This window comes from Fulvia fulva, chromosome 1 (assembly GCF_020509005.1).
Source record: "Fulvia fulva chromosome 1, complete sequence".
Classification (NCBI taxonomy): Eukaryota; Fungi; Ascomycota; class Dothideomycetes; order Mycosphaerellales; family Mycosphaerellaceae; genus Fulvia; species Fulvia fulva.
Window position 1 is genome coordinate 9,088,757 of NC_063012.1, and position 21,240 is coordinate 9,109,996.

Sequence of the window (21,240 nt, forward strand, 5' to 3'; positions counted from 1 at the left end):
CCTCACACGCCTGCACCACTTGTCGTTCGCCTCTTCTGCGCCTTGATGCAAACACCCAAGAGTCGCTGATCCTGAGCTCAGCGCTGATCGAATCAAATCGGTGGAGAGCATCTCGTGCTCGTTGCACTCCCGCGCTACACTTCACCAGCGGCGTCCAAACTCTCGGCCAGGCACCTGCTTCTGGAAGGTTGTCTGCAGGTACAGCTTCCTGAAACTCTTCAAAATCCTCGTCTTCAGGTGAGCCGCAGCGAGCATCTCTAGCTTGGCGGGAAGTGGCCAAGGTGAGATCGTAGGCAATAAGAAAGCTGATTATCTCCTCCTTGGATCTTCTACTTTACAGCCCTTTTTTTGCCAATATGTTGTTCTCCAAGCCCTTGCTGGCAATCGTGCCACTGGCATTCTCCCTGGTCTCTGCGCAAGTCAACACAACAATCTGCAATGGCAAGACCTACGTGTACGAGGAGCTGGCGGGCTACGGCTTAATATCGAACAACGCCACAGACAAGTTTAGAGACACCATCGGAGGCATTGGCTCATCCATTGCTATCGATAAACTCTCATGGGTAAGAGTCGGCAACTCCTACACTGGTCTGTTATACGCCATTCCAGACCGTGGGTGGAACACGGAAGGCACTTTGAACTTCCAAGGCCGCGTCCAGAAGTTCCTGGTCACTTTCACACCTAATGAAGGTGCCACGGCAGCGAACCCCGGTAGACAGAATCTGCAATTCAAATATCTCGACACCGTCCTCCTCACGGATCCTCGCGGTCAGCCGGTCGTTGGCTTGGATGCTGGAATTCGAGGCCCATATTTGACTTTCCCTGGTTTTCCAGAACTTTCTTCCGCGAACTACACCGGCGACGGATATGGCGGCGAGGGCGAGGGCGGCTACCGTGTTGTGGTCGACGCTGAAGGGCTAGTTCTGGGTCGTGATGGGACATGGTGGATCTCGGATGAGTATGGCGACTACATATACCAGTTCCTGCCCACAGGTCGAATGATCAGAGCCATTCGTCCACCACCAGCTTTCATCCCACTGCGTAATGGCACCATATCGTTCAGCTCGGATAACCCGCCACGCTACAATCCCGCCCTGTCACCTGTCCCTGCGGATGTGGAGAACGGACGTTCCAACAATGGAGGACTCGAAGGTCTTACTACAAACCCATCTGGCACCAAGCTCTATGCGCTTACCCAATACGCCCTTGCTCAAGATGGAGGCAACACAAACCGCAGGAGCCGTAACGCTCGCATGCTGGTGTACGACATTACCGGCGCCCAGCCACGCCTCGAGAGCGAATACGTGGTTCCTCTCAACCGCATCGATGGCACGAACACTGCTGTCAGCCAGATCAATGTAGCTCGCCAAAGTGAGCTCCACTACATTAGTGACACCCAGTTCCTCACTCTTGCTCGGGACTCAGGGCGTGGGCGTGGACAAGGTCCGACAAACACGCTTAGCAGGTACCGCTCAATCGATGTCTTCGATACCAGTGGTGCTACCAACGTCGCTGGCAAGGCCGACTGTGTTGGCTGTCAAGTGGCTGACCGTGCTACTGGTGTCCTCTTGCCAAACACTACCGCATCGACTTATTGCCGATGGTTGGACTTCAACGTCAACAGCCAACTCAACCGCTTCGGCGTTCACAACGGCGGTGCAGAGGACGAAGGCTTGCTCAACGAGAAGTGGGAGTCCATTGCTCTGGTCGCTGTCAACCGTGACATCTTCGGCAACGCTCGGGATGATGAGTACTACATGCTCTCGTTCTCCGACAATGACTTCATCACCAAGGATGGCCAGCTGAAGTTTGGACAATTTGAGTACAGCGATGGATCCGGCTACCACTTGGACAACCAGGCGTTGATGTTCAAGGTGAGACTTCCAAGTGGCGCGAAGCCGCTTGTTGCATGATAAGTAACGAACGCCTGGCGACGTGATGACTGTGCGTACGAAATGACCTATACATAGAGAGACAGCAATGTACTCCTGATGATGCACTTGATACTACTTCACGGCGGATTTCATAAGCATCCCCAGAATCTCCAGATCTTGCCTCGCATCACTCGGACTGGTTTCAGGAGCTGTCCCATTGACAACCCAATCATGAACCGCTTTCGTTTCAAGCGAGAAGGGATCTTCATATGTACGCCCCGTCTGGCGTCGAGTCCTTGACAATCATGGTCGTCGGCAATCCTTTGACGAAGGGAGTATCGATACAGACTTTGACGGTCTTGGTATCGCAGAATACTTCGTTTGAGGCGTCGAAACGCTCGACTTGGTCAATTCCGGATTCGTATGCGACTGCGAATTCGGGGTATTGGAAGATTGCACTGCGGACAGGGGGGTCAGTGATGTGTGTGATGGGGAGGAAAGGGGTGAGCGTGCATGCCACGTGGGGCAGTGAAGGGTAGGGAAGCGCTACCTCCAGAATGGTGCCCCGCCTCCTGTTGAAGGTGGCGAGAAGCCGATGACACTTTGAGGCATACCACCCAGAATGCCTCGCATAGTGCTTAGATCGTGAATACGAGCGTGGAGAGAACTTCCCAAATCAGCTCCGTCTGCTTCGTAAGTGGGATTCCGAGCTCCACTTCGAGGGCTTGGTGCATATCGCTCGCGGTCTTGATTCGCAGCGCCTCCGAATCTTCATGACGATAATCATTGAAAGTCCCAGGATACGTCCCTGACTGGCTCACAAAGACGGAATTAGATCCAGTGATATCTCGCACTCGAGCGTAGCGGATCTGCCCTTCACCCCCGACGATGGTTGAGTTCACTTCTTTCACAACATCGACGAAAGCAGCGGCATACCGACGCATATAGCCTATGAAGACTTTGTCGCCGCCTGCGGCTGCGTCGGCGGCGATGATGGCATCTGTGTCCTGGAGGGTCAGGGCGATGGGTTTTTCGATGCAGACGTATTTGCCGGCTTGGAGGGCGAGGGTTGCGTGGCGAGCGTGGAAGACGTGGGAGGTTGCTATTAGGACTAGGTCGACTTGGGTGCTGGTGCTCGGGGATGCTGAGGGTGGTGGAGGGGTTTGAGGGATTTCCGGAGACTTGAGAAGACTGTGCTGGAGGGCCGCTGGCGAGACGTCGCAGAGGTACGTAATTTGGAAGAGGTTGGAGAGGCTGTTTAGGAGGGGGATGTGGATGACTTGGGTTTGCATGCCGCAGCTGGGTAAGGGGTTAGCACTGGAAGTGGTGGTGATGGTGATGGACCTGACCCGATGATGCCGACTTTGATGATGTGGCTGTTTGAGGTGGCCTCGTCGGTTCTGTTCATGCCAAACATGGCGGCATATCTACCACGTGTGTTGCTTGTATGTGTCTTGGAACTGCTAGTCGTCGTGTACTTATGAGTGAGGTGAATACGAGAAGCCAACCCGCCGAGATAAGGTACAGCAGCTATTGTATCGTGGCGTTGGGCAAGATCCTGGAAGACAGGTGTTCGTTGTGAACGCGTGAGGCATCATCGTCCGCAGCGCTCGAGCTAGCCACTCCAGCTATGCCACTAAACTACTTCAGTCCATCAACCTTGTACCGAGCTTCATGTTAACATGTGAAGACAAAGCATACCGTCGGAACACCCCACAATCATTCAAACCCTCGGAAACTCCTCCACAATCAGCTGCTCCGCTGCCCTCCGTACCAAACCATTGCTCTTGATTAACGATGGCTGCCACCTCAATCCATGACCACTACACGACCCACGAGGGCTCACTCTCCCTTCCCGACGGCCACGGCCTCTACACGAAATCATGGCTACCCACACAGCCCGCAAAAGCCCGCCTCGTCTTCGTCCACGGCTTCAGCGACCATTGCAACTTCTACGGCGTCCTCTTCCCTGAACTCGCGAAACATGCCATCGCAACGTATTCTTTCGATCAACGAGGATGGGGACGAAGCGTACACTCGCCGAGTCAGAAGGGCTTGACTGGGAGTACGCAAGTCGTGATGGATGATATAACGCACTTCATCAAGAGCTTGCCGAAGGAGGACGGAGAGGAGACACCTCTATTTCTGATGGGCCACAGCATGGGCGGAGGTCAGGTGCTGTACTACGCAGCGAAGGGTGACGCGGAAGTGAAGAAGACCATACGAGGATACCTGGGTGAGGCACCTTCCATCGCCTTGCGGGAGAAGCCGAACATCGTGGTCTCGACTCTCGGCCGACTGGCGGGGAAAGTTCTCCCGCATCGACAGATGCTGCAGAAATTGGATGCGACTAAGATTTGTCGCGATCCGGACGTTTGTAAGGAATGGGATGCAGATGCGCTCTGTCACGACACCGGCACGCTTGAGGGTCTCGCGGGTATGTTGGATCGCGCAGCGGAGTTGGAGGAAGGGAAGGCACGGATTGATGAGAGCTGTGGGGAGGGAGGCAAGACGAGGTTGTGGATTGGGTTTGGGACTGGTGATCACATTTTGAGTGAGCCGGTGTGTAGGAAGTGGTTTGAGGGGTTGAAGGTGGAGGATAAGGAGTATAAAGTGTATGAAGGCTGGTATCACAAGCTGCACGCTGAGCCCGGGGACGATAAGTTCACGTTCGCAAACGATGTTGCGAGGTGGATAGTGGACAGGAGTGGAGCAGTTGATGCATTGGGTGGTGTGGTTGGCAAGCCGAAGTTATGAGCTTGACTCGAGATGTGAAAGATGCTATCAAGTCTCGGTGATATGGCTCACTCAGCAAAAGACAGAACGTACGGGCAAGACGAACGACGAGGCGGCTTGTGCAGGTCAAACAGGAATGAATGCAAGATGCTGCGGGGCCCACTTGCCGTCTGTGCTCACTTCTCTGCACAGACCAATGCATGTGACAAGCGGTGCTAGTGCTTCTCGGCTGAATCTTAACCCTCCTCTGCACGAACGCGACAAGTCCTCTTTCATCCACCACCATCCAGATCGCCACCACTCTTCAGTCTTGTACCATCTGCGAAAATGGTTCAGTACCGGCCAGATATGCTGTACGGGACTGCGAGGGAGTACAAAGACTACTGGAAACTTACAAACAATGGGCGGTGTTCCTCAAAAGACCTCCGTCGCTCGCTACAGAATGCTGGATACACTTTTCGGAACAATGAAGACCGCGAAAGATTGCTAGACCTGCAAAGCCGTGCAGACCGTGAACTCCTCTCATATCAGGACTGCGACACTCGCGATCTCAAGAAGTTCCACAAGCAACGCGGGATCAAGACACTGGTTCGTGGCAAGGACACGAAAGGGAAGTACATTGCAGCACTCGAGGAAGCCGACGACAACGCCGCCTTCGGTCACTTCACAGATCTTCCAGCGGAGCTTCGCCTTCTGATCTACGAGTATCATATCGGTGCCCATGAAGATGAAGCGGCGGAAACCAACGGCACACATCCTCGAGTACCTCCTCCCATTACCGAAGTATCCCGTCTGATCCGTCATGAGTCACTTCCGATCTTCTACGAACGCCATCGCTTGCGTATCTGCTTCGAGTGCAGGTTTCACGACGACTTTCGTATTGAAGGGCCATCGATGACCCTCATCGAACACTGCGACGGCGATCTCCTCCCTCGGTACATGAAAGTATGTCTCTCTGTATCAGTATCTGGTACTGGTCGATTCTCATGGCATATTGATCTCTGTGCTGGGGTCAACGAATTCAAAATGGTCCACAAAGCGTACGGGTTCGGGATGACAAGCCCACCGAAGGAATGGCTAGCTGGGACTGAGAATCAGCTACGAAGTATTCTGAAGGTCGTAGTGGATCGCGAGGGGCAATCTGGGTTGTTGAAGGAGGACTTGGATGAGTTCATGGGGGTTTTGAATGCAGCGAAGAACAAAATTGGCACAACATGAGTAAAAGCCATCGTAGGGAATGTCAAGCTCAGGGATTACAGATGTACCGTTACTGTCATAGTTCCAGGACGCTTTCGCAACACAGACTGAGCTGGAGAGCTTCCTTCCAGTCCATGAAACATAATGTGAGCATGACATTCCACAGAGCATAGATTTACATACATACCACGAGATATTGACGGCGTCTTTGGCACACTTCAATGGCATCGCGATGCGTGGTAAACTACCCGTGACAGATCTTATATCACAGCAATCGCTTGAACCATCTCCGACTGTGCTATGGCACGTTGAGCACTATGGAATGCTTGAACCACGGCATTCTTTGGGAGGAATCAGAGTAAAGTCTATATATATTATCCCGCGTGATAGCATTCCATTAACCAGCGTATTGGGCGCATGGTTTAGTGGTATAATACCTCTTTAGCATGCGACGCAGGTTTAGAGGTGGTCCTGGGTTCGATTCCCAGTGCGTCCAATCACATCCTGACACGGCGAAGGTCAGGATCTCATTTTTGTCCGAGCCACGTCTTACTATTTGCGTGTCTCAGTATCCGGGTGACGCTTTTTGGAGCCTGATATGCCTGATGTGCTCCTATTCCTACCTCCTAAATTAGACTACGTAAATCAAAAATTGAGTAGCGGGTATAGTAATATAGCCTTAGGCAAAAATACGTAACAGAATCTCGACTAATTATATATACCTACTACTTTTTAATCCCTAAGAGTCTAAGAAGCGTAGGTTTAGAATATATACTTTTATCCTTATTAGAATAACGTGCTTTACTACCGAGCGGGCTATACTACCGAGCGGGCCACTTTTACTAAGAACTATACTACTTCTACTTTAATTACGACGGTATCTTAACACGACGACATCCTATAGAATTGTTACTAGGAGGACAATTCCTCTTTAGATTCTTCGCTATCTAGTAAGTCTACTTAATAGATACGTACGTTATACCCTAACTCGCTATATCGCTTATAGCGTTATAGCCTTAGTACTAGCCGAATACTATCTAGCGTGTTAGGGCGAGAGCCTAGCCTATAAGATATAAGAATGAAAGCGAGAATATAGGTACGAAGTATAGATATAAAGGGTATAGTATAATTACTATACAAAACGAAAGACGAAGAAAGTAAGAGAGGCCTAGGGAAGGCTAGATATTTATACGCGACCCTCGCGAGTACGTATCCCCGTATTAATAGGGCTAACCCGTACGAAGCCGTGCTTAGTAGCTTTGCTCAAAACCTTATTCTAACCTGCCCTACGTTCCGAGTCTTCTACGAGCTTCTTCTAGGGTCTAGCGTAGTCGCGGGTGCTTACGAGAGTGCCGTAAGTCATATAGTCACGAGCCGAAGTGAATCTATTAAGGTTTAGTAGAGTAGTGAATTTGGAGGGCTAGGTCCCGTAGTAAATGTTACGGGGTATATAATTCTTAGCGCTTACGTACTAAGCTAGACTTTCACTTCTTAACAACTTCTAAGCACTCTAAGGCTCTTCTGTCCCTACCTTCTATACACTCTATAGGGAGACTATAATAGTAGCCCCCCTAAATAAAGCTAAGTTCCTACGAAGCCGTAGTAGTTCTATATATCGAGGATGTTCAGCTTTAGTACTAGGCCTAGGCCTAATGTTATAGTCGATATACTATTAGTAAGCCCCGTCGAAGAGCTTAGATTCGAAGAGCCTACCGATATTAACTTCTAGGGGTTTGCCCCAGAAAAGTACAATCTGATACACTTTACGCGCCGGCCACGGTTCCACAATATGCAAGCTTCTATCCAGATACAGGGGCACACGACTAACCCGGCAAATCAGCTCAGGATCCTCGGACTATGGGTGGACCCGGCGCTACGGTGGAGGAAGCACGTACAGGCAATATTACGGAAAGCTGAACAGAATATGGCATCATGCCAGAGGCTCACTGCGTCCACATGGGGGGCGGACTTCCGGCAGTCACGACTTCTATATACGGCTATTGTACGGCCAGTCCTTACCTATGGCAGCCAAGTGTGGTCCTTAGGCGAGAGGGCCTGCCCATCGAAGGGACTCGTCGCGCCGCTAGCGAAGATCCAAAACCAATGCCTAAGGAAGGTCACCGGGGCATATAAGTCGACACCAACGAGGATGCTTGAGCACGAGACCGCTATACCGCCGATCGACCTATACATCCAGGGACTACGGACCTCCTACTTAGGCAAGTCGGCACAGTACCCAGTACAGAAGGTCATCGCCAGTGCAGTCGCAAGGGCCCGCGAATCAGTACCAGCGCACAAGGGCATTCGACCCGGAAACGAGCCGAACTACCGGGCAAGGGACGAACAGCTAGCAACACAATGGGAAGGTGAGAAATCGTTTGTAGAGCAACTATGGAAAGAGAGGTGGAACAACCAGGTTGTAGGGCATAGTGGACGCCCTCAGCCAGCGGGACAACCTAAGGAATGGTCAGCTACAAAATCCGCGGTCAAGCACCCCCCGAAGCTCATCCACTACCGCCTTACGAGGGCACAGAGTAGCATAGCAACCCAACTGCGAAGCGAACACATCGGCCTCCAGGGGTACCTATCATGGAGGAAGGTTCCAGGATACACGAATACTAGCTGCCCCTGCGGCTATCGCTCCCAGAACGTACGGCACGCACTCCTCGTCTGTCCGAGGTGGTCGCTAGGAAGGGGGGAGTGGATGGCAAAGGCGAGGAACCGGACGATTGGGGCACTTCTTAACAACGCTGAAGACCTACGGCGCATTACGAACTGGATACTAGAGAAGGGCTGGCTAGAACAGTACCGCCTAGTAGGAGCAGTGCAGGAAGAGAGGACACGACGCAGCGCGACGAGACCGGCTAGGAGCGGGGGCTAACGGGGTAGTGACATGGACTACGTACGTTCAGAGGGAAAGCTAATCTAGACAAGGAGTAGTCGGGGGCGGGAAGGGTTTTCACCTATTCGGGTTTCCCTTTGTACATAACAATAGATATATACCTGCATAGGCCGGATAGGGTCCTAGAACAGGGGAATGACAAATCTATCTATCTATTAACTTCTAGGCCGTCTACGCGGGCGTAGTATTCTTCGATTGCTTAACGATTAAAGATGATATATTAGATAGGTTTCTATAAGGTATCCTACTTAGGGTAACCTTGCTATTCGACTTTATACTTGATCGGCGGTAGTCCTTTAACGTTATTAGGCTCTACGCGGATTCCCCGGATCTTACGGACGGTATAGTCGTTAGAAGGTAGGTTAATAGGCTCGTCGACTTCTACTTTATCGGGAGGACCTAGTATGTCTTAGTTTTAGTTCGGGAATAGGTCCTTAGCCGACGGCCGAAGGCGTACGGGATAGAAGACGTCGTAGATCTTTATATTCGTAGGAAGAGCTAGACGGTAGGCGTATAAACTAATACGCTCGGTAATCTCAAAAGGACCTAGGTTCTTCTAGCTCAGCTTCTTAGAGGGGCGGTCCGTCTTAATGTTCTTAGAGTTAAGGTAGACTATATCGCCTACTTAGTAGTCGGGAGCTAGCTAGCGACGACGATTAGCTTGATCCTCGTAGATTACTTATACGTATACTATCTCGTCGTAGACTTCTTTATAGATCTATAAGAGTATAGTAGTAAACTCGTCTACTACTTACTCGTTTACGTCTTCGGTAGGCGGGAGAGGCTCTTCTAGTTCTATACCTATACGAGGGTAGTAACCTCTCGTAGTATAGAAGGGAGAGTAGCTAGTAGTCTCCGAGTCCTAGTTACGAGTAGCGAACTCTACCGTAGGAATATACTAAGGCCAATCCTTTTAGTAGTAGTCGACGAAGTAACGAAGGACCTACTCGAGGATAGCGTTCGTAATTTCGGTCTAGCCGTCGGTCTATAGCTAAAAACTAGTCGAGAGGTTATGCTTAATGCCTAGGATAGCACATAGACGCTTCTAGAAGTACGAGATAAACTAGGAGCCTCTATTAGAGGTAATGCTATCCGGGAGGCCTTAAAAGCGCTAGACGAATTTATAGAACAAGCGAGTAGTCTCCTTTACGGTCATACTCTAGTACGGGATTATATACCGGTCCTTAGAGTAACGGTCTACGATCACTAGAAGGGCCTTTGCCTTTACGCCGCTAAAGGTCTTACCGTAAGGAAGATCGGTGATAAAGTCTATAGTGATATACTTCTCCGGACGATTAGGAGCCGGGAGAGGGTATAAGAGACCGTAGGGGCGGTAGCGGTTAGCTTTAGCTCTTCGGTAAGTAGCGTAGTTTAGTACGTAGCGGCGGACGTCCTTCTAGGAATACGGCTACTAGTAATACCTAGCGAGGAGCTTGTAGGTCTTAGCTACGCCTAGGTGACCTCTAGAGGCGGAGTCGTAGACGATTTGAAGAATCTCAGCTCGGATATTAGAGCCTTCGGGCTACGGTACGTAAAGCTTCTTACGAAAGTAGACGACACCTTCCTAGAGCTCGTACTCGGATAGCGAGAAGCCCGGGAATGTCCTCGCGCTAGATTTAAGGGCCTAAACTAACTCTTAGGCGCCTAGGTCGGTATCGTACGCTATTCGTACTCGTACTATAATGCCTTTAGGTTGCTCCTTATTATCAAACCCCTTAAAGTCTAATTCGGGTGAGCCGTCAGTCGTTACTAAGCCCTCTTTATCGTCGTTTAAGTCCTTAGCGTCCGAGGCGTATTCTTTAGGCTCGGATTCATTATTACTCTCGTTAAGGTAGGTAGGAGCGAGCATAAGAGTAGCAAAGGAAGCGGCGAGTATAGGCTAGCCGTTCGATAGGTACTCTCGAAGCTCGGAAGAGAGGTTATACTCTTTAATAACTTGTTGCTCTACGATTTACTAGCCCCCTCTTCGATTAACTAGAGAGTTACTAGAGCGGCGGGTAAGGGCGTCGGCTATCGAGTTAGCCTTACCGGGCGTATACGAGATTATAAAGTTGAACCGGGAGAGGAACTCGCTCTAGCGGGCCTAGCGACGATTAAGTAGCTTACTCTTTATAAAGTAGACGAGGTTCTTATAGTCGGAGCTTACTTAGACGGGCATAGTAGAGCCTTCGAGCTCGGGGCGCTACTCTTTAAAAGCTTTAACGATAGCGAGAAGCTCCTTATCGTAGATCTCGTAGTTATACTCCGTAGCGGTCATCTTCTTAGAGAGGAAGGCGATAGGTAACTAGGGAGATTTAGGCGAGCGGCGTTATAGTAGGACACCGCCTACTACGCCGTCGGATACGTTAGTCTCTATACGGGTCTCTAGTTCGAAATCGAAGTGCTATAGAAGCGGGTTCTTAATAAACTTCGCTCTAAGCAAGTCAAAAGCCTCCTAGCATTCGTCGGTCTAGGTAAACTTCTTACCCTTACGCGTAAGCTTCGTTAAAGGGCGTACTACGCCCGAGAATACGTAGATAAAGCGGCGGTAGAAGTTAGTAAAGCCTAGGAAACCCTAGATCTCCTTAACGTTCGTAGGAGTATCCTATTCGACGATAGCGTCGATCTTCTCTTAGTCTATCTTAATGCCGTCTACGGTGATAATTAAACTAAGGAACTTGACTTCGGTCTTCTTAAACTCGTACTTGTCGATATCGAGCTATAAGCCGGCGTCTACGAGCTTCTAAAGGACCTTATAGACGTGCTCGCGGTGCTCCTCCTTAGTCTCGCTATAGACTAGGATGTCGTCGATGTAGGCAGTATAGAACTAATCGAGGAACTCCTAAAGGATGTCGTTAATAAAGTTCTAGAAGGTACTAGGCCCGTTATAAACGCCGAAGGGCATAACGAGCGACTCGAATAGCCCGTAGCGAGTATAGAAGGCTATAAGATACTCGTGTCCTTCTACTATTCGTAACTTATTAAACGTAGTAATAACATCGAGCTTAGTAAAGTACTTAGCCTTAGAGAGGCGCTCGAGCGTCTCCTAAATCAACGGTATTAGGTAGCGGTTCTTCTTTATAATAGCGTTTAAGCCTCGGTAGTCTACGTAGAAGCGTAGACTACCGCCGGGCTTCTTAACGAACATAACGGAACTACTAGCGCTAGAACGGCTCGCTTAAATAAACCCCTTCTTTAGGTTCTCTTCGAGGTATCTTTTAAGGACGATAAGCTCTTCCCGGGACATAGAATATAGCGGTCCGAACGGTATCTCTATACCTTCTTCTAGCTTAATCTTATAGTCGTAAGGGCGATAGGGAGGCAGCTCGTCTACGGCCTTAGTATCGAATACGTAGAGGATGTAGTATACCTAAGGAGGGACCTTCGTAGTAGGGTCGGTAGGTGTACGCCTCTTATCGAGCTTCTCGAGGGCGATGTCGATATCGCGGAGGGAGGCGGCGAAGACTTAAGCTTTAGGCTACTTAGTAGTAGTAGTAAAGGTAGCGGCGTTTACCTAGAAGATCTTAGTATACTTAGGACCGCGCTAAGGCGGCGGAGAAGGCGGAGGTGCCGGAGGAGCTTCTAGAGGGAAGCTGATAGTAAGGGAAGTCTAGTCGATAATAGGTTAGTATCGTCTAAACTAGGGGAGGCCGAGGATAAACTTCTAATACGGTAGGGACGTAAGGGAGCTAGTGATCGACATACGCTTGCCTCCGAGGGTGATTAACGTGTGTATAACATAAGTAATCTTACTAGTAGTAGTCTCCGTGCCGTTAAAGAGTTTAAGGGTACGAGGGTACTTTAGTTCCTAGGGTTCGAGGTTGAGAGAGGTCGCGAGTTTATAGTCTATAAAAGACTCGCCTAGTACGCTAGTGTCTATAAGAGTGAGATTAGAAGAAGAGAGTTTCTTTAAGCCGATATTTATATTCGTAACGAACGGTTTATAAGCGTAGTCCTTACCCGTCTCGTCGTATAGGTCTAGCTATACTATATTGATCCTTAACTTCTTTCCTCTCTTCACTTTCGGTAAACGTTATTCTTAGTCTTTATCGCGTCGATAAGGAAGACCTAGGCTTTTTCCTACTTAGCGGGAGTAGTAGGAGTAGGCTCGATAGCGCCGATAGCGCCGCGAACCGGGTTACGGGCGTTACGGGTAGCGAGCTACGGATAGTTAACTACGATATAGCCTAGACCGCCGTAGTAGGTATAGAGTCCGGCCTAGCGACGGCGAAGCTTCTCTTCGGGAGTGAGCTTACCGTTAACGAGGCCCTAGACTCGAGGGACGGCGGTACTAGCGCTAAGATCTATAGTATTACCTATAGAGACGGGAGGGAGAGCCGTAGAAGCGGCGGCGCCTAGTAGAGTAGCGAAGTGGCTTCCGGGACTACGAGGCTAACGACCTTAAGAACGGGAAGCGAGGAGAGAGGCGGTGTGTTTTATATTAGAGTCGAGGCGCTAGTAGGTCTCGACGAGCTTACGGAAGCTTATAGTACCGACGTCCTTATCCTCGAGGGCTCGAAGAAGCTCTACTAATAAGCTACGGCGGAGAGTACTCTTCTTAGTCTCTTCGTTATAGCCGGTAAACCCGATGTCGCGGTTAAAGGCCGCGAGGTACTCTACGAAGCTCTTGTTCTTCTAGAGGAGGTTATAGATAGCGTTCTAGGCGGTGGCTCTACGGTCTAGATTACTAAAGGCAGCACGGAGGTCCTATATTAAGGTAAGGACGTCCGGGTAGCCGATAGTCTACGTAGCGTTATCGATATAGTATTATACCTAAGCCGCGGCGTCTCCCCGAAGGAGGGAGAAGACGTACGTAACTTTGTCCTTCTCTTACGGAAAGTGGTCGGTATTAGCTAATAGCTTAATAGTGAGCTATATCTTAAATGCCTTAAACTTGCTCTTATTACCGTCGAACTCGTCTAGGTCGTTAACCTTCTTAGAGAAGTACTAGCGGCGGTTATCGTCGGCGTACGGGACGAGGTTCTAGAAGGTGTTTATAATACCTTAAAGGTATGTTACTTAGTTGTTTACTTGCTCGACCTACTAGGTAGTCTCGCGGAAAGAGGAGACGGTACGGTTAATAAGAGCGTAGGCGGTATCCGGGTTAGCGTTTACCTAGGTACCGAAGGTAGCGGCGTTCGAGAAGGGGATATTAGCCTACTTACTAAAGTGGAATAGAGTGTCTTAGTTGTCGAGGTTGACACCTCTATCGGTAGCGTAGTTACCTATAAGGATGACTCGAGTAGTTAATAGTTTATTAGTCTTTCGTAATATTAGAGCGAGAGCCTAGCCTATAAGATATAAGAATAAAAGCGAGAATATAGGTGCGAAGTATAGTTATAAAGGGTATAGTATAATTACTATACAAAACGAAAGACGAAGAAAGTAAGAGAGGCCTAGGGAAGGCTAGATATTTATACGCGACCCTCGCGAGTACGTATCCCCGTATTAATAGGGCTAACCCGTACGAAGCCGCGCTTAGTAGCTTTACTCAAAACCTTATTCCAACCTGCCCTACGTTCCGAGTCTTCCACGAGCTTCTTCTAGGGTCTAGCATAGTCGCGGGTGCTCGCGGGAGTGCCGTAAGTTATATAGTTACGAGCCGAAGTGAATCTATTAAGGTTTAGTAGAGTAGTGAATTTGGAGGGCTAGGTCCCGTAGTAAATATTACGGGGTATATAATTCTTGGCGCTTATGTACTAAGCTAGACTTTCACTTCTTGACGACTTCTAAGCACTCTAAGGCTCTTCTGTCCCTACCTTCTATACACTCTATAGGGAGACTATAACATAGCGACTCTCTACTTACTTCCTATCTCCTAGTATCCTCTAGAGGTATTAATTACGACGCCTTATCGAAGGTTAGAGTCCCTCTAGACTAAATATACTTGCGCTTTCGTGCTTTCCGCTATATAAGGGCCTCCTTAGACTTACGTAGCTTACTAATCTCGCTTCGTATAAGAGCTATCTAATACGCTATCTCTCTACTCCCTTTTATAAGCTAATACACCCCTTCCTATAACGAGTTTAGCGATAAACCTGCCCGGGCACGCATTTTGTTCGTTACTAGTGTCGATTAAGAGTCGAATTGTTTTATAGTTCGTAGTGTCTTTAACTCCTAAGGGGTAGAGTCCGGAGCTAGACGGGTTAGCGTATGTAGCTTAACATTAAGCTTATCTATCACTACCTATAGATTAAATAGAACTAAACTAGCGCCTCTAAAGCTCGATAGGATGTTCTCCTGTCTAAATATAGCGTTATAGGCTACCTAGAAGGCGCGTAGGAACTCTACTTTATCGATATAAGTAATGCGCTAGCGTACTAAGCCCGAGAGCTAAGCACTATATATCTCCTTTAAAGGCGAATAGTAACCTATATCTAATAGCTAGAGTAAGTACGAGGCGTACGATAGTATATATAGGGCTAAGATCTTATATTCCTTATATAGATTCTAGAATACCTTCGAGTTATAGCTCTCGTAGCTATCGATAATAAGTAGTCTCTATACCCTAGTCGTATAAGCTATAGTATACTTCTAGAAATACTCTAGCTACCGTATACCGAACTTATTATTAGTCTAGCCGTTCTCTATTAGCCCGATTGTCTAGTCTAGACCTAAGTTACCGTCTTAGTACTAGGTACTAATATACTATTTACCTATAAGGATAACGTAGGGTAGGAGCGCTATTCCGTCTATATAGATAGTCTTAATTACTATTACCTATTCTCTATTACCCTATTAAACGACCTTCCCCTTTCTACTACGCCTTTCTAAACCCGTAACGACGCTCTAAGACGTAATAATACCTATTATAAACCCTATCTCGTCGAAGTTATAGGCGTCCTAGTTAAGGATACTATACTTCTCCTTTATATTACGTATAAGTAAGAACTACCTCTCGATAACGTCTAGATCTTCTATTAGGGCTCGCTAACGATCGTATCTACGTGTTATACGAACCTTTAGCTTACAATACCGCCTAATAAACCTGTCTATCTAATTAAGACTAGCGGGCTTAAGACCCTTCTCTTATAGTAATGATTCGGCTATTACTCGTATACTAGCCTTTAATAGCGGGAAACCTCTAAGATCTAGCTCTATAAGGGCGCGCGTACTATAGGGTCCGAATGAGATAGTTGTTGTTCTACGAAGCTACGAAAGAGGAGCGCGAGGCGCGGCGAAGTTATAAAGCAAAGCCAAGCCGCGCTAACCCGATGCAGAAGGTCCGCGGTTCAGCCGGGCCGACGTAGCTATAGTGAGGGGTCGCGGGCTGCCCGTGACAGTACCCCCCCTCCCAAAACACGCCTTAGTCCTCTAAGCGTTATTCACCTTGTGAGGCCACTTGCCTGTCGAGCTCTATAATCGCGCGAACGCCGAATCATCCTCTAGTGCCCTGTCGTCATCCGATAACATCGCATTCGCTCTATTAAGACCATCCTCGACCGGCTTCCTTCGAGAAACATGTTGCCTAGTTAGCTAGCTTGCCCTAGATCTAAGTCTGTCTTCGGCTCGTACTCGCGTATAATCCTTATGACCAAAGTTAGGTATCATTGTAGGCTCTGTAGGCTCCACTCGAGTATCGAATATGTGCGGAGCAGATTCTATTAGAGGCAAGGCTCGAGGCGACTCATTCGTGACGGTGTCTTTCGGAATGACCCTGATCGAGTTGAGCCCGAGTATCTTAGTAGCTAGTAGGGACTAGTCAGATGGAGCTACGAAGCCTATAGGCGTAGACAACTCCGGCCGGTTATAGTGAAAGTCTGCAATAGCGGCGGCTGCGTATTCAAGCATGTCCTCTGCAGGTTGCCAGGTCTTACCATCCTCCTCGTTCTAATATCTAGCCCATTTCACCTTGTACCATGTATCTACTTTGCGCTTGTGCCCCTTCTTCACCTTACCTGCCCGCTTACGGGTGTACATATCAAGGATCTTTTCTACCTCGTATATATGCGTAGGTGCTGCCACTACATCGGCTACTACATCAGCCTCGGTGGTGTTAGGTTCGATAGTTATCGGTAGTAGCGGCGCCAGATGCTGCCCTTCAAGTGGTAGGAAATCGGGGTGGTCGGCTCGTTGTAGTAGTGAGGTGTAGAAGTAGTTATCAAGTCCTACTAGAGCGTCTAATAGTTTTAGTCGATAAGAGAGTCTGGCTAGTATAACTTCCGTGATCTAGTAAGGGCCGGCATATCTCCTGTCTAGCTTCTTAGATAGTCGAGTCGTGCGGATGTTCTTAGTGCTAAGATACACCTAATCACCTACCTTATAGTCTAGAGGAATGCTTCGGTGGCGGTTTGCTGCCTCTGCTTAGAGAGCTTATAACATTCGCATATTCTTTTGAAGGTGTTTGTGAAGCTCGCAAATTCGACGCACAAAGGTTTCTGCTGATCGCGCGTCCAGTCGCTAGAGAGTGGTCAGTCCTCCCTCCTTTCTAGCGTTCAGGTCAACTCGCTCTATGAACTCAGGGTTATATCCTAAGGTGGCGTAGAACGGCGACACACTAGTAGTCTTAGACAGGTGATTGTTGATCGCGAACTAAGCAAGGCACAGCCATTCTGCCTAGTCATCCTGTGCCTCGTTAGTGAATATGCGGAGATACTGTTCCATCGCCTGGTTAGTACGTTCTGACTGTCTATCAGTTTCTAGGTGATACGAAGAACTCAGCTTGCGATTTGTGCGGAGCATCTTGTAGAGTTTCTTCTAGAAGGTAGCAACCTACTGCTTGCTACGGTCTGATATAATGGTGTCAGGAAACCCGCGCCGACAGAACACATGTTTAAGGAAAAGCCTTGCCGCATTCTGTGCTGTCATTGCGCCAATAGGGATCAGCTCGACTTCCTTAGTGAGCCTGTTAGTAACGGTCATAATGTTGTTATAGACTATACCGTCAAGAGTGCTGTCTAGGAGTCCGACAACGAAGTCGACTACAATGTGTTTCTAAGGCCGATCTAGAACAGGAAGTGGCTGTAGTAATCCTAGTGGCTAGGAGTGCAGAGATTTTGTTGTACGGCAGGTACGGCAATTCGCGGTGTATCTGCGCACGGATCTCGCTAATCTAGGCCAGTAGAATTCACGTGCTACGAGTTCATAAGTGCGAGCTCGTCCTAGATGGCCTGCTACTAGAGCGTCATAGTTTATCTTGATTATCCTAGTCTATAAAGCTTGGTCATTTGGTACCTATAAGCTCTAGCCGTCGTATTGGTTTCGAACATATAGCAGGTCGCCATCCACTTTGTAGTGTGCTAGGTAAATCTTCGCTCTCTATAGTAGTGTAGGAGTGCGGTCTTTCTGTAGGTCCTTAATCGCGGTCTTGAGCTCGTTATCGGTTACGTACGCCGTCGACATTCGATACTCGAGTTCGGCTTCCCGCTAACTTTTACGCGTCGCCGGTTGTTCAGTAGGCGCATCTCGTTCTGTAGGTATAAACTCTTTAGCTTTAGGGTTTAGCGGTACTAGTTCCTCTTCTTCCGGCGCATCTTCTACTATTGCCTATAGTAAGGCGATCTTAAGGAATCGCTTAGGAGGTAGCAATGTCTGATGCTAATGCTAGTTCCGAGGGTCGTCCACCCCCTGCGGAAGGTCCTAGCTACGTCTCGTTAGGCTGTCTGGCTTTGTACCTTGAAGTCCTAGACGGTATATTATCTTGAAGTTGAACTGTAACAAGAACTCAGCCCAACGCGCTTGTCGCCGATTTAGCTGCTTTGTCGTCATAAAGTATTCTAGGTTCTTGTGGTCGGTGTAAATCTTGACTAGCTATAAGTCCTTATCATCTACCTCGTAGGCGAGCTCGGGTCTCCATTCCTCAAAAGCCTTGATGATAGCTAACAGTTCCTTATTATAGATTTCATAATTGTACTCCTGTAGACTCAACTTCTTCGAGTAGAAGGCCACAGGATGTAGCACACCATTCTCGTCATACTGCGAAAGCACGCCGGCGTTCACAAAATCTGAAGAATCTGTCTCTATTACTGTTTCCCTACCTAGCACGTAATGTGCGAGTATGCCGGCTTTGCTAAACGCAGCTTTCAAATTGTCAAAGGCTCGTTGGCAATCTAGTGACCATTGAATCCTTCTGTTCTTGTGATTGCTTAGTCCGTCCGACTTGGTCAGGTTTGTAAGAGGAGCAGCTATGCGCGAAAATGCTTCGATGAATCGCCTATAGAAGTTAGCAAATCCAAGGAAGGCCTGGACATCCTTCAGGTTCTTAGGAGCTTCCTATGTCTGAATACATTCGAGTTTCTCGGGGTCCATCTCGATGCCGTCAGGGGTTATGATTAGCCCAAGATACTTCACCTTCTGTTAGTGGAATTCGCTTTTGTCGATGTCCACTATAAGTCCTGCATCGCGTAGCTTGGTGAGAACCTTCCGTACGTGTTCAATGTGCTCCTCTAAGGTGTCACTAAAGATAAGTACGTTATCTAGGTAGGCCGACACAAAGTCGTCTAGGTGTTCTTATAAGACCTTGTTAATATATAATTGGAACGATGCTGGTCCGTTACACAAGCCGAATGGCAACACTAGACACTCGTAGATGCCGTATCGTGTCGCAAACGCTATCAACCACTCGTGCCCTTCAGCTATCCGTAACTTGTTGAAGGCTGCTACAATGTCTAGCTTTATGAAGTAGTTCTTGCCGTGTATACGGTTGAGCGTCTCTTGTATCAAGGGAATCGGATACCGGTTCTTGATAGTGATCGCATTCAATCCTCTGTAGTCGATATAAACACGCAGCCCACCTCTAGGCTTACGTACTACTAGCACTGGTGCAGGAGACTGGTTCGTCTTTTGCCCTGCTTTCCGCACCTTCCCTTCAGATGTTTGCTCGTCTAGCCATTTCTTAACTGCCTCGTTCTCCTTCTTAGCTAGGCCGTAGGGCTTGCGGTATAGTAGCTCTTATAGACTATCAGGCTTAATGTGAATCTCATGATCTACGCCTAGTCGGTGAGGTGGGAGTCCTTTATGATCCTTAGCTAAGAAAGCGTCCGCAATATCGTAGTATATTGGCGGCAACTTCTCCTTCGGGTTGTGATTGAACTGCTTGTTCAAGAATTGGTCCAGATCATCAGTAGCTATTGCACTCAGCTTAAGCTCTCCGCCGTCGCTCTCACGCCTAGTAGGCATAATGTAGAAGCACTTAGCCCTAGGCCGGTGCGCGTACATCCCCTACGCGCGTTGAGAAACGCCCTGGCAGTCCACTTCTTCATCGTCTATGTCTTCTAGGTTATATAATGAGACATTTAGCTCTGCCCCTCCTGCTGTGAAGCTCGCTACATCTCTAGTGAAGGGCTCTAGTCCGTACCGTACTAGTGCCTGCTTCTTCTTCTCGCGGTAGTTCAGGGATTGCACTGTTGTCGGTGTCTTATTCTGTAGACAGTGACCAAAGCAGTAATCCGACCTGAATGCCACCTCGCCTGTCTCCTAGAAGATGTTTAGGTTGTGCGCTATAAGCTACGGTAGGCCAAAGACGATGTCGTATTCGAGGTCGGTGACGTAGCATAACATTTGCTCGTAATGATCGCCTATAACTACGTCTATAGGGGCCGCGTGTGTAATCTGCCGCGCAGTGGCCGTTCTATCTCCTAGTGTTAGTCGTCGGCTTTGCGTTAAAGGGATTAGGGGTATTGTATATTTGCGTGTGAATTTCTAGTCAAGAAAGAGAGAGGTGGAAGCAGAATCTATAAGGCCTCGAGCCTTTCTCTGTTATATTATTACGGGTAACACTATGTGAGGGTACATAGCTAGCTGTTGCTTATCCAGTGCGCATGCCGATATCTTAAGCTCCTCACTATAGTCTGTTACCGTCTCTTGCGTTCCGTGTCTCTCAATCTTATGCTCTTTCTGTCCTAGGAAGTTCGGGTGACCGCTGTCTACTACGCTTAGGTAGCGGTCGTGCCATTTCCCTGCCGCGGATCGGCGGCTAGGGAACTGAGGTTCGCGTTCGGATTCGGCGTAGTATTGCGTAGACGCGGTAGGCGATAGTCGCTATCGTACCTATACATTAGGCATTCAGGGTTGGTCGATACGTAAGAACCTATACGGTAGCGGTAGCACTTACCCTGCTTCTTAAGGTCTTCGCGCTGCTCACGGTTGAGCGCAGGCAGGTTCTGTAGATGTGTCGGCAGATCCTCCTTCTTCTTAGTACTAGCGTACTATAGTGGGCGCTGTACTAAGGCACCTACTACACCGGTAGCGGCACTAGTAACTGCGTTGCCGTTGTTCTAGTTGTTCTGGCCGCCATTGCTGTTCGAGTTGCCATTGCCCCGGGGGCGCTCCTTCTACGGGTATAGTCGATCTGTCTCGTAGAAACTCTCGTCCAGTACGGTGCACTCCTCGATAACGTCTTACATACTGTCTAGGCGGCGGTCGACTTCGCGGTCGCCGAAGGTCTTGATGAAGTACTTACGGTTTAGTCGGTTACGGAACAGCATGAGCTCGGTCTTATCGGTCTATAACATCTAGGCGCGCAACTTCGAGTAGCGGGCATAGAAGGCTATAAAGGTTTCGCCTTGTTCTTACTTATAGGTAGCAATGTCAACTATAGCCTTAGTTCCCTCA

General features: G+C 48.8%; 5 protein-coding genes across 5 annotated transcripts; 3 read left to right on the top strand and 2 right to left on the bottom strand.

The window, feature by feature from the left end:
* Window positions 1-356: 356 nt before the first annotated feature.
* CLAFUR5_01834 (uncharacterized protein) lies at window positions 357-1,913 on the top strand (the record flags this gene model as incomplete). The annotated part of the gene is made up of 1 exon (XM_047900982.1): window positions 357-1,913. One exon carries the CDS (start codon window positions 357-359, stop codon window positions 1,911-1,913), a length of 1,557 nt encoding a protein of 518 aa, XP_047756909.1.
* A 226-nt stretch (window positions 1,914-2,139) lies between these two features.
* CLAFUR5_01835 (uncharacterized protein) lies at window positions 2,140-2,507 on the bottom strand (the record flags this gene model as incomplete). The annotated part of the gene is made up of 2 exons (XM_047900983.1): window positions 2,140-2,332; window positions 2,425-2,507. 2 exons carry the CDS (start codon window positions 2,505-2,507, stop codon window positions 2,140-2,142), a joined length of 276 nt encoding a protein of 91 aa, XP_047755476.1.
* Window positions 2,508-2,512: 5 nt separating this feature from the next.
* Window positions 2,513-3,291, bottom strand: CLAFUR5_01836 (Inositol 2-dehydrogenase 3; the record flags this gene model as incomplete). The annotated part of the gene is made up of 2 exons (XM_047900984.1): window positions 2,513-3,173; window positions 3,224-3,291. The coding sequence occupies 2 exons, from the start codon at window positions 3,289-3,291 to the stop codon at window positions 2,513-2,515; spliced, it is 729 nt and encodes a 242-aa protein (XP_047755477.1).
* A 380-nt stretch (window positions 3,292-3,671) lies between these two features.
* Window positions 3,672-4,631, top strand: CLAFUR5_01837 (Putative monoglyceride lipase; the record flags this gene model as incomplete). The annotated part of the gene is made up of 1 exon (XM_047900985.1): window positions 3,672-4,631. One exon carries the CDS (start codon window positions 3,672-3,674, stop codon window positions 4,629-4,631), a length of 960 nt encoding a protein of 319 aa, XP_047756912.1.
* A 306-nt stretch (window positions 4,632-4,937) lies between these two features.
* Window positions 4,938-5,828, top strand: CLAFUR5_01838 (uncharacterized protein; the record flags this gene model as incomplete). The annotated part of the gene is made up of 1 exon (XM_047900986.1): window positions 4,938-5,828. One exon carries the CDS (start codon window positions 4,938-4,940, stop codon window positions 5,826-5,828), a length of 891 nt encoding a protein of 296 aa, XP_047755418.1.
* Window positions 5,829-21,240: the final 15,412 nt, after the last annotated feature.